This window comes from Bos taurus, chromosome 11, assembly GCF_002263795.3.
Source record: "Bos taurus isolate L1 Dominette 01449 registration number 42190680 breed Hereford chromosome 11, ARS-UCD2.0, whole genome shotgun sequence".
NCBI lineage: Eukaryota > Metazoa > Chordata > Mammalia > Artiodactyla > Bovidae > Bos > Bos taurus.
Genome location: NC_037338.1, coordinates 95,970,131 through 95,987,449, shown reverse-complemented (window position 1 = coordinate 95,987,449; position 17,319 = coordinate 95,970,131). Strand labels below are relative to the sequence as shown.

General features: G+C 38.6%; 1 protein-coding gene across 4 annotated transcripts in view; it reads left to right on the top strand.

Moving 5' to 3' along the window:
- Positions 1 to 17,319, top strand: part of SCAI (suppressor of cancer cell invasion) — a 124,969-nt gene that overhangs the window by 53,431 nt on the left and 54,219 nt on the right. For 3 of the 4 annotated variants that reach the window (XR_009496286.1, XR_809964.4, NM_001192538.1), the window contains exon 3: positions 7,302 to 7,433. Coding sequence is in view for 2 of the 4 variants with exons in the window: in NM_001192538.1 (NP_001179467.1) it covers positions 7,302 to 7,433 (132 nt within the window). In the remaining 2 variants the exon portion in view is untranslated. Of the gene's footprint in view, positions 1 to 6,585; positions 6,674 to 7,301; positions 7,434 to 17,319 lie in introns of all 4 variants that reach the window. The other variant, XM_015473584.3, reaches the window with a different exon arrangement.

Genomic DNA, 17,319 nt, shown 5'->3' with positions numbered 1-17,319 from the left:
AGGCCCTCTGGCTGTTCCTGAGTGTGTGTGTGTGTGTTTGTGTGTGTGTGGGGGGGGTGTGTGTGTGTGTGTGGTGCTTATACACAGGCCCTCTGGCTGTTCCTGAGTCTACCAAGTACATTCCTGCCTCAGCACCTTGTGCTGCTCCGTCTCCCAGGACCCTGAACCTCCCTGATCCTCACTTGGTACATGGTGTCACTTTATCCGGGTCTCCCTTCCAGTGTTACCTTCTCAGAGGTCATCTCACTTACTCCAACTAAAATATTACCCCCCCATCACACTCTCCATTGTGTTTTCTTCATAGTTCTTCTTAGCCACTTGTTGCTAGTTGTTCTTTCTAGATGGCTGCCTGAGTGACTTCTATCAGTGATGTCTCCGCTTTTAATACACTGTCTAAGCTTGTCGTAGCTTTCCTTCCAAGGAGCTAGTGTCTTTTAATATCACGGCTGCAGTCACTGTCGACAGTGATTTTGGAGCCCAAGAAAATAAAATGTCACTGCTTCTACTTTTTCCCTTTTCAAAAGTCTAGGAATTACACTCATTCTTTGATGTGATGATCAGATAACTAAAGTCATAACTCAGTAAAGTCGTAACATATTTATTATACATATATCTCCAGTTATTGCTGAAAGAAACAATAACTTCCTCTTTTGTTGAAAAGTTTATTATTTTCTTTCTTCTGCTTCTAGCTTATTGCGGGTAAAAAATGCAATTTAGGAAAGCAAAGTTGTTACAGTATAAATCACCAGTATCTTTTGATGTTTTTAAAAAATTCTTCATGTTACAATACAGATCAGGTAGACATCACTAACGTTTGCTTGTCTTACAGACTTCTCTCAGAATATACTGATATGTTGGGTTTTGGGTAGCCTCAAATGATCTCCACAGTACCCATTTTCAGCTTCCTACCTCCATGACCTTTGACTCCTGCCAGCTTTGTGATTAAGAAGGAAAAGTCTGTGTGGCCTGCACTTCTTTACCTATTGAACAAGAGTAGTGCCCTGGTTAGGAGTAGTACATTGGTCAGTGATTGGGACTCTTGCCTGAACGTCTTGCTCCCTCTTGAGTTTTTGTGTTGTGGTTAAATGACCCTTTACATCAAGCTACGTTGTATCTGACTGCTGCCTCTTTCGGTTTTCCACCCAAGACAGTGTTTATGATTTATTAGCCTCAGGCTGCTTCACGTTGTGTTTCCTCACATCATTCTCCAGAGTATAAATATTTGTTTCTTTCATTTTGTATAGTTTTGTGTTTCTTGCCCCATTAGCTTCACAAATAATTTTTTGCATGTATCTTTTTGATCGTTGTTCTTTTTAGATGGCCTCCTGAGCTACTGACTTCCTTTCCTTTTTGTTAGGCTGTGTGCTGTGTCCCAATTAAACAAGTACTGGAATTTTCGTATGGGTACGTATTAGGTAAACACTTCTGTTTCTCTTCATTTGGTAGGCAAAATGATACCTTTGTAGCCTCCTGGACAATATCTTACAAATGGCCTCCTGGTTTTGTGTAAGTATATCACCACTGTTCCATGCCCGCACTCCTTTGGCTTTTTTTCTTAACCTCTCTTTGCCCTCAGTTCATCCAATTTCTATCTGTACTGAACCATGAGAAGCTTGGTACCTGGGCATTTCTCTTAAAGTTGTTATTATAGCTTAGAACATAACTGCTATCACATGTTGGAATAAGTCAGAAAAAATAGTTCTCAGAAAGTAATCTGTATATAATTTAGGATATTTTTCTGCTCTCTTTGATAGATGAAAGTGCTTTGCACCCTGGTTCCTATTATATAGAGAGATGCCGTCTGCACCAAGCTTCTTGTTCCTTTTTCATTGAATATTTCAAAACCATCATCATTGCCCCCACATAAACACATTCAACATTTATTTGTACTTGGTATTTTTCAATTTATACTCTGTTTTGAGTGCATTTGTAACAATTTTACAGTACATTATAATTCACAGGGCAATCTTATATCCATTAGTTCATTTTATTGTCCAACAGCTTTATGAGGAAGCATTATTAATATTCCATTTTTATAGCCGAGAAAACGTACGTGTGTTTGTTTTCTCAGACATCAGAAAAATACTGATGCTTAATTATATAGCCATTTCCTCTCTTTTACCTTCTTAAAAAATCTGAATGCATAAGAAAATGATCGCTTTCCTACCATGCGATTTCTATAAGTATCTTCTCTACTTTGTCAGAATGAATCTTTTCATTATATTTTGGTTTCACTTCCTGTATACTTCCATTCTCCTCTGGGCCTATGTCCCTTTTAAGTCTAATCACAAGGTCATTTCGTATCTTTTTGAAACATCACTAAGCTGCAGAATAATAATGATGGTGATGTTATACATTATATAGTGTTTTCAGACTTCTTTCACACCCGTCTTTCACAACAGCTATCTGAGGTAGGCAGAACAAATGTAAATTGCTTCTTTTTGTGGATTAAAAACCTGCAACTCTAAGTGTTAGCTAAAGTTACTTGTGTGTTTACAATCACAAAACTGGGAAGTGTTTGGAACAGGAATGCCTCTTTTGTCTGAGCCTGGGGCCCTTCCACTGCTGTTGCTTCCTGCCATTTTCTCTCCGCGTTTCCTTCATGCTTTTGTACTGCCTACCGTTTACTTAGAGTGAAATCCAGAGTAGCAGTTTCTCTTGTAGCTTTGTCAAGACTTCCTATAAAAAGAAATTTTAAACAAAGCAGGTCCATAATTTGCCAGATGCTCTGTGCTTAGGTCTTTGAGCACCTGGTGCTGTTTTGCTCCTGCGCCATGATGTCATATGTTAGGACTGTGCTGTGTAGGGATTGGTGTCCCAGGGCTGCTGTAACCAACCACCTCCAAACCTCGTGGCTTGAAGCAGGAGGCACTTGTGCTCTCACACGGCAGGAGGCCAGCAGTCCAAGATCAGGGTATTGGCAAAACAGGTCCCTTTGTAGAAGCTCAGAGGGAGAATCTGTACCATGCCTCCTGCCTCACTTCTGGTGAATCCTTGGCTTGTATTCAGTCAGTTCAGTCACTCAGTTGTGTCCAACTCTTTGCGACCCCACGGACTGCAGCATGCCAGGCTTCCCTGTCCATCACCAACTCACGGAACCTGCTCAAACTTAAGTACATTGAATTGGTGATGCCATCCAACCGTCTCATCCTCTGTCGTCCCCTTCTTCTCCCGCCTTCAGTCTTTCCCAGCATCAGGGTCTTTTCAGATCTTTTCAGTTCTTCGCATTAGGTGGCCAAAGTATTGGAGCTTCAGGTTCAGCATCAGTCCTTCCAATGAATATTCAGGACTAAGTTCTTTTAGAATGGACTGGTTGGATCTCCTTGCAGTCCAAGGGACTCTGAAGAGTCTTCTCCAACACCACAGTTCAAAAGCGTCAGTTCTTCAGCTTGTATTAACAGCTGTGTAATTCCAGTCTCTGTCTCTTTCATCATTTGGCTCTCTTCCCTCTGTCTGTGACTCTGCATGGCATTCTCCTCTCTGTGAGTGTCTGTCTCTGCATCTCTTTTCCTCAGCTTATAAAAACACCAGCCATATTGGATGAAGGGCTCGCTCTGTTCCAATAGGACCTCATGTTAACTTACATCTTAATTGTATCTCCAAACACACTGTTTTCAAATAAGTTCACATTGACAGGTACAAGGGGTAAAGACTTCAGCATATCTTTGGTGGCACAATTCAGCCCATAACAAAATATGTCCTTTTCTTGTCTCTGCTTTTATTGTTACCTATGTATGTTTATACATATGCTTCCATAAACATTTATAGAACTAGCCTTATTTACAGATTACCATGTGGATTTTCCCTCCCATAATTGATATAGATATGTATATATTTCATTCATAAGTCTGAATTTGCCGTCTACTTTGTAGTAAACCAGTGAAATTGTGTTCAGTACTTTATATTAAAATTTCAATTATCCATGGTCTATTAATATCACAAACATTGGAGACAATGACAACTGGTTATATCATATGGACTTTGTCTTATAATTTTGCTCTTTTGTATTGCTCTTCTGTAAACGCTTGGTGTCAAGATTGTGTTAGCTTTCTTAAAATGAATGCTGGAAGGGAAGTATATTCAGTGTTACATTTTTTAAGCATTTGCTAAAACTTACTTTTGAAACCAGTGGGCTTCCCTGGTGGCTCAGAGGGTAAAGCGTCTGCCTGCAATGCAGGAGACCTGGGTTCGATCCCTGGGTCAGGAAGATCCCCTGGAGAAGGAAATGGCACCCCACTCCAGTACTCTTGCCTGGAAAATCCCATGGACAGAGAAGCCTGGTAGGCTATAGTCCATGGGATCGCAAAGAGTCGGACACGACTGGGTGACTTCACTTTCGCTTTTGAAACCACCTGAGTCAGGTGTTTCTGCTCCTTCTTCCTTTTCTTGTGCATAATAAATGTATGGCTCAGTGAATTTTCACAGTGTTAACTCCAGGTCAAGAAATAAAATACCTTTAGCATCCCTCTTATTTCCTCCCTTCTTGCTAAAAGTAACTCTCTTGATCAGCGTGTCAGTACCTTAATTCTAGTTTTATCTGTTTTGTGCCTTGCGTATTGGAGTCATATGATAGGTGTTCTTTTGGGTCTGCTTCTTTTCACGCAGCATTATGCTGGATCCATCTATATTATTGCAGGTGGTTGTAGTGTGTTCATTTTCATTATTCTCTAATCTGTCTGTACAGCCAGTCTGTCGTGTATTAGAAGGGCCTTCCTCTCTCTCTGAAAGCACGCAAACCACACACAGGATGTGATTAAGCAAAGACCAGAGATCTGTCTCTCCTTTTAAAAATCCATTAGTTCACCCGTACCTCCAGCTTCAACCCCCAGTTTATTGTAACCTTTTCCCTTTCCATGTTTGTGTTTCCTTTGTCTTACAGAGAGAACTCTGGGTCCCCTTTTCCCTGATAGATTTCTTTTTTCTCTGTAAATTTTATTTATTTGGCTGTGTCGGATCTCAGTGGCAGCACGAGGGACCTTTGCTGCATCACGTGCGGTCTTTTGTTCCGGCCTCCCCGGGTTCTCTGGTTGCAGCACGCGGGCTTAGTTACTTCACAGCCTGTGGGACCTTAGTTCTCTCGTCAAGGATTGAACCATTGTCCTCTGCATTGCAAGGCAGATACTTAACCTCTGGACCACCAGGGAAGTCCCTAGATTTTCTTATTTGATGAATCCCCTGTGTACGACATATCTCTTTCCACCTTTGAACTCTTCCATGTGGAGATGCCCTCCTCACCCTGCTCAGGCTCTCATTCCTCCGGCCAGTCCCCCCTCGCGGTATCGCTCCTCGGTGCTCCCAGTCTCCACCATCCCATGCAGGCCGGCCCTTAGGATGGATGTGGATAGTCTCACAGTCTGTGCTCTGATACCCAGCAGGCCACCCTCTGTGTGGTCATCTGCTGTCCTCTGCCCTACCTCGGGCTGTAGGACTGGACCATCTGGGAATGGGTGAGGGCCTCTCTAGATTCTTAAGTTTCACTTTAATGTTTCTGGCTGTGGGGTTTTTTCTTTCTTTCTTTCTTTTTTCCTTTAACATTCTTCACATCCTTTTAGTTTGAGGTCTTATATTTTCTCTAATTCTGGAAAGTTTATAGAAGTTTATCTCTGCAAGTATTTCATCACCTTCATATACTTTTTTCTCTTCTATATATTCTGTGATATGGATGTTGATTCCTTCATTTCTCTATTCCTTATCTCTTCAATTTTCTTTTGTGTATGTTATCTCTTTCTGATGTCTTCTAGCAGAGTAGAAGACATGGTGGTATCTTAGCTTATTAATTTAAATGTTTTATTTTAGCTTATTAATTTGTTCAGCTGTATCCTTGCTGCTCTTCAATCTATTAAGTGCATTTCCTTGGTTATATTTTTCATACACAGTATTTTTATTTGCTTAATTGTGATATTTTCTTCTTGCTTTGTATCTAATATCCTTTCATATTGAATTTATTTTGAAGTTTTACTTTCTGATTTTCTCTTGTGAACTCCTGTGTCCTGGGGATATAGACACCTTAGCTCATGAACTCTGTGAGGAGGGGTGGAGAAAGTCTAATTTGCGCCTCATTTGTGCATCATTTTCTGGGTTTAAAGAGTGAAGCCAGGGTCGAGGAGTCGCTTGGGGGAGATGACTTACCAAGGGTCACTATAGTGTGGAATCCCTTCCCAGACTCTGCACTCTTCCGGGTCTATTTCCCTTTGTTAAGACCACCTAGGGCACGGAGTGTAGAAAGAGGTGGTGGGAAGAGGAAACTTGTGACCATGTAGGGACCACCCAGTGAGGTCCACAAGGTTCTAAAGTACTTTTCCACCAGCTGACTCCACAGCCACCCACATGTTACCCTGCAGCCCCTCGGCAGATCTAGGCTTGCTGACGGTTTTCCTGCCTTGCAGCCACAGTTGTCTGAGCCTGTTGGAGGGAAAAATATTTGCCAAAATAACTGTACCACACCCTAACTCCCATCTCTGGTGTTGGGTCCTTGTCTTCCCTGCCTATTTTTTCAGTCTGTACTGGGACCAAATTTCCCTTTGTTGTCCCAGGGATTTCTGTGTGTGAACACAAATGATTTTTTTTTTTTTTCCTTTAAAATAGGTTCATGCAATATATATGATCTAGCAACTTGCTGTTTTTAAAATGGCTTACATGATTGATTACACAGGAAAATAGCTTGGATTCAAGGGTAAATAGCTTTAAAATATATGTATGTATAAGTGTATGAGTATGTGTGTGTGTCTGGTTTTATATCCCTTTTATAATGAACTATATATAAATTATTGCCTTATCATCTTAAGTATAATTGTAAGTTAGTGATAGGGTATAGAGTGTAGTCATTCATGTTCTGTGACGCACTTAGCCATTTCCCTCTTTTTTTTTTTTTAAGTTTCTTAATAGCTTTTAAATATTATGATACTGAGATAAACCCATTATAGACAAAGGGTTTTCCATTTGTATTAATAGGATTTTTTTCCAGGATGGATTACAGAATGGATCAAATAGATAAATAGGTTAAAGGATTTTTTTATTCTTAACCATGTAGAGGAGTGCCTGAAACATGTTAGGCATTCAAATAATGTTTATTGGATGGAACAATATTATAAAAACTGCTTTTTAATATGGATGTACCAATTTTGATCCCCATACATAAGATGACATTTTCTGTTCTGCACCATCCTATAATTTTTGGATGATTTGATTGTAATCAGAAGATGTCTCTATCTTTTAAAAAAACTGCTATCAGATAATGTATGTAAGGTCTGTTTCTTTTTTATTTTTGCCTGCTCAATAAATGGACACATGTTTTCTTGCAGAACTGAATTTGCTCTTAAAGAAATCATGTCCTCTGGAGGTGCTGAAGATGACATCCCACAGGGAGAGAGGAAAACAGTGACAGATTTTTGTTACCTTCTGGATAAATCTAAGCAACTGTTCAATGGGTTAAGGTCAGTGGACTCTTGATGCCTTAAAACTTTTATCTAGTTCTGTATCTTTTTTTCCCCATGGCTGATGTGTGGTAAGTTTCTGAAAATTATGGATAAAATGTTATATAAATATCTGTTCTAGAAATGATGATGTTTTTGGTGGTGGTTGTTTCTCAAATGAAAAAACAATAGGAGAAGAGTATATCTTATATTGTTTTACTCAAATTGAGTGAGCTGTTTTTTAAGATGGTTTTGTGTGCATTACTCCACATCATACCTGTTTTACATCTGATTTTACACTTTGTGATATCTAAGGAGCCTGGGATGCATGTACAAGTGAACCTGGGGCCTCTCTTTTGTTACCTCTTTTTTGTGTACTTGGTTATTTGCTTACTTGTTTTATCCTTTCTTTTTCTTAGGATAAAGTATCTAAAGTAATGATGACTAAAGTAATGATGGAGTTTTTCAAGACAGTGTCTTTCTTTAGTTGTGCATACCCTGACTAGTAGCAGAAGCTATATGCATTTTTGTCAAAATGCGACTTTAATTGTGTATTCTTGAGGGTGGCAGGTAAATAATTTTGTACCATTTTGTATTATTTAAATTGTTTAGCCATATTTTCAGTTCATGAGATTCTTAAGATACTGATTTACTTCAGACTTAAAGCTTCATTCTATAGGTAAAATACTAAGGATAAATAGTTGTGGGGTTTTTTGGGAAACTTTATATGGGAGTGAATAATTTTAAAGATAGTGAGTTATTTTTAATTATTTTTTGTTGAAGTATAGTTGATTTACAGTGTTGTATTTAGTGAGGTATTTTTAATTTGCAGTTTATTTCTGAATAAAATTGCAGTCTTTTCACATAGTTTATCATTGTTTTCTGCTATTTGGAATTGTACTGGAGGAGTTTATTTTAAAGAATTTATCTTTAAAAAACATTTATGGTCAAAAAGATAATACAGGGTCATCTAATCAGTCCTCCATGACCACTCTGTCTAAAGCTCTGCTTTCAACTGCCCTCTCATCTCTGTATTCATTTAATCTTCTACATAAAAGTCACCACTACCTCAAGTTATCTTATTTATTGCTTATGAGTTTTTTTTACGCTAAAATGAAATGTCCCTAGGACACTGTGTGTCACTGTTCTCTACTACCTAAGCCAGGGTTTTGCCCATTACAGGTGTTTCACAAATATTTGTTAAATGAAGGATTCCAAAGACAGTGTTCTTAACTCCTACACTCTGCTGCTTCCTTTTTGTGCTGCAGAAGAGGTCCTTGGGATCAGCTTTTTCTTTTGCTTTATAGATTAATTATATCTTTTTAAATAATTATTTTCTTTCACTACTATAATTCAAAAAACAACCCCTGTAGGCCCAGGTTTTAAGTCTTTTTTTTTTCTTAGAATGTTGTAGAACTTTAAATTGCATAAAGTTTTTTTTCTTTGTTCCACTTCATTATCCAGGTATATCTTGTTTTTCCAACATTTACGTAGCCTCCAGTATGTACCATATTCTATATTAGGTATAGATAATTTGAAAATAAAACTGACAGTCCCTGCCCTCAAATAATCTGTGAGGAAATTATAAAAATACAAAATAGAAAAAAAAAACAAAAAACAACCAACCCTTCAAGCCCATGGCCACATTCTACTCAATGCTAGCCTCAGATTTAACCTATCTGTTAAGCAAATTTCCTGCATATCTCCATGTTCTTGTTTCTTAAGGCAGTAAGAAAACTTAAAGCATTGGTAGCTTTAAGGAATAAGAAAGCATTTAAAAATTTGCATGAAAATCCCTACCGTAACTTCTGACATGTGCCTCTCAAACTCCTTATTCTCAACTCTTAAAACATTATCATTTTTACAATAACTGTGACACCTTCGTTTATGTAGTAACATGTACCAGTACTGTGTTCCTTTTATTAGACATTAATATACCCTTGTACAGATTTGTTTATCCAGTCATGAGTTGTTGAACATTTATTTTGTACTTTGTGTCTGTTATGAGTAATACCACATGAACATTTGAGTACAAGGTTTTGTGTGGACATGTGTTTTCAGTTCTCTTGAATACATATACCTCAGAGTGAAAATGCTGGCTCATATGGTACACTAACCTTTAGAGAAACTTGTAGACTGTTTTTCAAGGAGGCTGTACCACCAGCAATGTATGGGGTTCCAATTTCTCCACATCCTCCAACACTTGTTTTTGTCTGTCTTTATGATGATAGCCATCCTAGTGTGTATGAAGTGGTATCTCCTTATGGGTTTGTTTTGCATGCTAAGGACTAACGATATGAGCATCTTGTCATGTGCTTATTAGGCATTTTTATGTCTTCTTTGGAGAAAATGTTTAGTCTAATCCTATGATCATTTTTCAAATAGATTTATCTTTTTATTTTTAAATTGTAGTCATTTTCTATATATTGTGCATACAGCTCCCTTGTGATGTGTAATGATTTGCAGATATATGTTTTCCCATTCTGTGGTTATCTCATCAATTTCTTAATGGTATCCTTTGAAGCCCAAATGCTTTCATTTTAATAAAGTCCAACTTGTCATTCTCTTTCATCACTTGTACTTTTGGTGTCACAGCTAAGAAATCATTGCCTAACCTGAGGTCACTGAAATGTTTTATTCTAATAGTTTTGTGGTTTTAGCTCTTACACTTTGATATGTGAACCATTCTGTGTTAGCTTTTGTATATGATATGAGATCGTAGGCATTTCTTTGTGAGAAAACATATTTTTATGGTTGATTGTATTTCTTTCATTTTTTTTTCTTTGTTCCTTGTTTCTCATTACCTGTTCATACTTGTAATGCTTAGATTGAATTTCCAATTTAAATCCTCTAGAACCTCTACCCTCTTTTGATTTTCATCTCTATTTGTTTTCTCAGCATTTTTAGAAAATGTCTTCAATTTTCCCGTAATACGCCCAGCACATTCAACTTGTCATTTCGTATCAGTGGTTTTTGTTAGACTGCTTTTAAAAAAACCAGATATTGTGTATTTGATCCAAAGTTTACTAACTTTTCTACCTATATATGCAAATAAGACAGACACTAAAAATTTTGATGTGTTTGTGAACGGAAATTGTTTTTTTAGTATATCTGAGAAGCATATTAAATTTAGCAGTGGCATTTCTCTTCTTAGAATTATTTTCCTAATCTGATTCTGAATCATAAATGAATCATAAAGTTCAAGTGTCTCCTGCTGGAGACTCTGCTGCACTCAGTCACCCTGTGGCTGCCGAAATAGTAATGACAGAACACATATCCATACAGCACTCTACAGTTTATAAATCTCTTTCAGCTGCATCTTTGTCCTTTGGCCACATACCAAAAATATGTTGCCTAGAAATGAATTGTTTTATTTCACCTTCTTTTTCAATGTTTTGCTTATGTAAATATATTTTACCAGCTCAAATCTGTTACCATTTTTATTTTTTGTTTGTTTGTTTGTTTTGACTGCACCTTACAGCTTTTAGGACCTTAGTTCCCTAGTCACGGCTTGAACCCCAGCCTGTGGCATTGATAGCACTGAGTCTTAACCCCTAGACTGTCAGGGAGTTCCCTCATTTTGATTTTTTTAAAGTGCCGTTTTAACTATAACACGGGTTTTATTTATTTTTAAACTAACTGCAGAGTGAACTTGTATCTGTGGAAATAGGAGGAAACCTTAATACATGGAAAAATTGTGTGAGATCTAATCTTTAGGGCTGTTTATTCACTGTCAGAGAAATTTATTATAATGCTTAGGATACCTTTTTCAATTTAGTTCTTGTGTTAGGGGGAGAACACACTGAAACTGCCCACCCTGGCTAGGCACCATAGTAACCATTTACATGAGTTACTTAATGACAGGAGGTCCCAGTAAGGAACATGATCTAATAACCCACCACCAACTGGAAGAGTTCAGGAAAGGTCAAAAGGGGGACACCACATGTCCTACCACCTCCCAGAATCCTTCTTGCTGACATCCATCTTGGCTGAGCAATCCAGGAGGGACTCTGAGTCAGAATGATTGGTCAAAGACAACCCAGAAATTAATCCTGTCACCATAAAACTGGAGACTGCAAGCCACGTGGCAGAGCAGTGCAGTCCTCCTGGGTTCCCTTACCCAATAAGAGTCTCTTGCTTTCTCAACACGTGTGTCTCCTCAGACAATTCATTTCCAGTGTTAGACAAGAGCCCCCTTTTGGGCCCTGGAAGGGGTCCCCCTTCCTGCAACACCTGAGCACTTAAAACAATATTGAATTCAGGGATTTATCTTTTCATACAACTCAATATCAAAAAAACCAACAATCCGATTAGAAAATGATCAGAGGATCTGACTTGTTCTTTTTCCAAAAAAACACATACAGATGGCCAACAGATACATGAAAAGGCTCTGAACATTGTTAATCATCAGGAAGATGCAAATCAAAACCACATGGGATACCACCTCACACCTGTAAGAATGGCTTACAAAAAGACAAAAAATAACACGTTAGTGAGAATGTGGAGAAAGGGAGCCCTTGTACACTGTTGCTGGGAGTATAAATTGATGCAGTCACCATAGAAAACAGTGTAGAGGTTCCTTGAAAAGTAAAACTACCACAGCATCCAACAATTCTCCTTCTAGACATTTATGCAAAGAGAATGAAAACACTAACTTGAAAAATTATATACACCCGCATGTTCATTCAAACATTATTTATAATAGCCAAGTTATGGAAATAATGTATCCATTAACAGATGAATGGGTAAATAAATTGTAGAATATATATGTGTGTGTGAATATTCTTCAAGCATTAAAAATTAAGGAAACATTGGAATTTATGATAACCTGGATAGACCTTGAGGGCATTATGCTTAAGTGAAGTAAGTCACACAAAGAAAGACAAATACCATACGATCTCACTTTAGAATCTAAAAACAACAACAGCAAAAACCAGGACAAAAAGCCAAAGAAACAACTGAGCTCATGGGTAGGAGGACAGACGGTGATTGCCAGAGACAGGAGATGGGGGCATGCATACAGTGGGGAAAGGAGGTCGAAAAGTACAAACTTTCAGCTATATTTATACATAAATATGTCATAGGGATGTAATGTACAGCATGGAGACTATAGTTAATGGTTTTGTTGTTTAGTTGCTAAGCTTTCTGACTCTTTGCAACCCCGTGGACTGTAGCACACCAGGCTTCCCTGCCCTTCACTATCTCCAGGAGTTTGCTCAAACTCGTGTCCATTAAGTCGGTGATGCTAGCCAAATACCTCCTCCTCTGTTTGCCCGCTTCTCCTCTTGCCCTCCAGTCTTTCCTAGCATCAAGGTCATTTCCAATGAGTTGGCTCTTAGTTGGTGATACTGTGTTGAATATTTGAAGGTTGTTAAAATGGTCGATCTTAAAGCTTCTCATCACAAGGAAAACAATTTTGTAGCTGTTAAGGTAATGGATGTTATTATTGTGACTTACTGTGATCATTTCATGGTATCATTTTGACTGAGAAAAGTGGGTAAGCAAATTCACCAGGGATTTATTTGCAGTGTTTTGTGTGAAGGGTTCCCTCCATTTTAAACAAGCCTTAATTATTTCTACAAAAACTATATCTTGGATGAGTAACATAGATATATTCTCTTTGTGCTCCTGGGGTTCTGTTGAGAGGGATGTGGCTAGTGGCAGTGCAGGCCTGCAGTTTACTGGAAGATTAATATTCTTTTCAATTTGAAAGAACTTTCATTTCACACACACAGAATAATATAGAACTATTTTTAATTTATTTTTTAATTTATTTGCTGCACATAGGATCCTTAGTTGCATTTGGGATCTAGTTCCCTGACCAGAGATCGAAGCTGGGCCCCCCTACATTGAGACTGTGGCATCTTAGCCACTGGACCACCAGGGAATTCCCTAGAACTATTAAAAAGATGTTGGTGGAGATAAAAAGGAAAAGTTGACCACACTATATGGTTAAATTTAAAAAAGCAAATTGTGAAAATAGTATGTTTTACATACTATCTTGTTTTATCAGAAATTCTCTGTCAATATTACATTCTGTAAGTCATACTAACTCTTAGTGGGGACTCTCTGCTCTCAGCTTTTGGTCTCTTTTCTAGGGTACTGATTTTCTCACGGTGTCTGGTGCGTGTGAGTGTGTGTGTTTCCTGTGCTTGCTTGTGTAAATGCAAGTGTTCTGTTTGGTGTTCGGCTTCAGTTGAAGCGACTGGGAGGTCTCTCCTGATCAGCTCTGTAGGTCTGTGCTGGCTGCCCGTGGTGGTGGCGTGGAGGACTGTGTGGCGTTCTTCCCCACACTAGTCTCCAGAGAAGCTCTTTGATTTATGGAAATTAAATGTTTCTGCTTTCAAGTGTTGATGTAGTTTTTGTGCATTTCTTTTGAAATAGAAGAGATTCTTTGGGAATAATTAAAAGAAAGTTTCTTTTTTTGCCCCTGCCCCCCATATTTGTGTTGGTCTGAATAGAAAACAGGATCACAGTGCTTACAGACAACAAGAAATGTATTGGTAGTGGTTCTGTACCAGCTTTGGAACTTGGGAAAAAGCAGTGAGGTGGAGGCTAGTCGAAATAGCATCAGCTTTACCATGGCACCTGTGATCGCCCCCCCACCCCATCACTGTTAGTGCCTGTCTTTTGGTTAACTTTCCTTTGTGTGTTTTCTTTTCTTTCTTGAGTTTGTTTATTGAAGTGTAATACACTTGCAGAAAAGTACATGTATTATAAGTATAATTTTTGCAAACTGAACATTTTCATGGGGCTTGTACTTGCATGATAGAACATATAGCACAGCAGCAACCCCTTTATATTCCTTCCTTTGGGCTTTTTAACTGTATATGAGCAGAGTGAAAAAGTGAATTTTAGTGCATGAAAGGCTAGAGTTTCTATATATTGTCTTATTGGGATACAATAAACTTTCTCTTTACTCTTGAAGGTGTATCTTTCTGCCATGTACATATTAAGCTATTCATCCAAGTTGTCAGAGCCTTTTCATTTTCCCAGCCATGAATATCTTAATGGAGTATTTTTCCTGACTGAAAGTACCTTCTTGTAATATGTACATAGTAAATAATCTCTTCTATCCACTCACTGTGTAAGAAAACACAGTCCAGAGAGTGAGAAATGGATAAAATGAATGGTGTTTTGCTTATAATAGCTTTTGCATGTAGTTACAGTAGTAATGAAGTGAGAATGATGTTAGAAATAGCTTTGAAGACTGTCAGAAAATGATCAAAAGCCTAAGCGCTTGCAGGGTTCTAGTTACCATGGTGACTAAGACTGTCGAAGCAGGATGGAATACTTGGTGGGATTATATAAGGCAGCGTCTTGAGACATGTATTTCAGATATGCAGCTGTGTCTACCAGTAGTGTCCTTGACTTTTGAAACAGCACAGGCCCGCAGTCACTAAGTATTTGTCCCCAGGAGAGCAAATGCCCAAAGCCAAAATAAATGTTGGAAGCTATAAACAAACAAACATACATGCATATGCAAAGAAGTGCACCAAAGTGAAGTGTATTGGTCTTAAATAAAAATTATGGCAGAAATTTGTATTAAACATGCTCCTTAATATTTCCGAATAAAGAAGAAATCATCACCAGTGCTTTCTTCAACAGCCTATTTTTAGGATGCCTTGGTTGCCGTGTAGGTAGGAAAGGATAAGTTCGTGCCCTTTCTCCCCTCTCATGCTCTTTCCTCTCTCTTCCCTCTCTTTTTCTTCCTCTTTCTCCTCCTTCTTCACAATATTAATGCTTTCCTAGAGGCAAATTTCCACGGACAGGCAATAGTAAAGTGCATGTTATTTCAGAAGTAATACCCTAAACTATCTGTACAAGCTTGTGATACCTGCTTTTATTTGGTATGGTTTGCTACCTGGGAACAGTTGCACTTGCAGTTGAGGTAGACGGCCACCAGGGTGCAGTAGATGTTGTCATCCTGTGATCTAGAAGACCATTGACTGACAAAAATTTAATGAGCCACAGATGTGGTTAAAAGTTTTTCTAGTAGCCAGATTTTAAAAATGTAAAACAAAGAAAAAAGCTCAAATTAATTTTAACAGTATATTTTATTTTATTCAGTATATCCAAAATATTTTCTTTCAACATGTAATCGATATAGAAAAAGTATTGAGATCTTTTACATACTCTTTTTTTTATACAGAGTTTTTGAAGTACACTGAATAGTTTATACTTTCACACATTTCAGTTCAAATTAGACATATTTCAAGTACTCAGTAGCCACACGTGGCTATTGGCCCAGGCAAAATTCCTCCCCCTTTTAGCTTCTGTCCTCAGAATGGTCCACTGTGCTTTCTGGTGAATACATGCTGGCTGTTTTGGGGATTTTCTTCTTCACGGTCCATCCTCTGTCCCCATGGTTTCTGGTCTGTCTTCCTGCACAGATGCTGATAGCCTTCAGGTCTTTTGGCTATTGGCAATTTGTTCCCACCCACTCGTATTTTGGGATTTGAAGGCTTCCTTATCACTTATTATATTAGTTTGCTAGGGCTATCATAACAAAATGCCACATACTAGGTAGCTTAAACAACGGAAATTTATTCTCTGACAGCTCTAGAGGCTGGAAATCCAAGATCAACATGTTGGTAGAGTTGGTTCATTCTGAGGCCTCTTCTCCTTGGTTTGCAAATGGCCATTTTCTTGCTCTGGCCTCAAGTGCATCCCGGGTGACTCTCTGTGAGCCCTAATCTCCTGCTTATTAGGACACAACTTGTTGTCAAAACAAGTCAAAATGTTGCTGTCAATGGCATCCCAAGAGTGAGCTCCCAGAGAAGGACTTCACTAATGTAGAATCAAAATCTGGGTTGTTTTTCTCTATGGCAGAAAGGAGAGAGTATTAGATTACAGACTCAAAGGGGTTATGAATTTCAGTCATAGCTCAACAGTTAACTGGCCATGAGTTCCTGGGCAACCCATTTAAGCTCTCTGCTTCTCATTGTAGTATGTATGTGTATTTACATATATTTGCACATATCTGCCTGCAGTGCAGGAGATGGCAGGGACGGGGGAGCCTGGTGGGCTGCCGTCTGTGGGGTCGCACAGAGTCTGACTCGACCGAAGTGACTTAGCAGCAGCAGCAGCAGCCCAGGTTCTGTCCCTGGGTTGGAAAGATCCCCTAGAAAAGGAGATGGCAACCCACTCCAGTACTCTTGCCTGGAGAATTCCATGGACAGAACAGCTTGGAGGGCTACAGTCCATGGGGTCACAAAGAATTGAACATGACTGAAGCGACTAACATTTTGCTGAAGAAGCCATGCATTTTAGGACCAGACTAAAGAAAGAGGAGCTAATGAAAGAGACCGTTAGAACAGAAAGAAGAAAGAATTACAAGATGCTGAAGAAGTGGTGAGCCAATAGGGAACCTCTAGGAAGGTGACCCTCTAAGGAGGACTGATCTGAGGACTAGAAAGTGGCTGTTGGATTAGGTGTCAGTAGGCATCATTGTGGATGAATTCCATGGACAGAGGAGTCTAGTGGGCTACAGTTCATGGGGTTGCGAAGAGTCGGACGTAACTGAAGTGACTTAGCACGCACACATGCTACAGGTATCAGTGATCCTAGCAAATTCACTTTAGTAAAGATGGTTGATTTGTAGAAACTTGTAAGAAAGTTCCTATGATTTGACATCTCAACTTTACATTTGAATCATCTCTCAGAAGTAGGTTTAATCATCCCCACTACATTTCTTCTCATGTTCTCCCAACTTTTTGTTGATAGAATTGAGGATTTTAAAAGAGAGTGAGATTAGTGTCATACTTTCAGTTTCCTCTCAAGACTTGTGAAAAGAATATGACCAGCCAATTTATAACATAGGTGCTTTTGCAAAATGTGAAATATAAGGTCATTTAGCTTATGGGCTAATTCACACAGCCCCATTTAATTTAATTCCATGGACCAT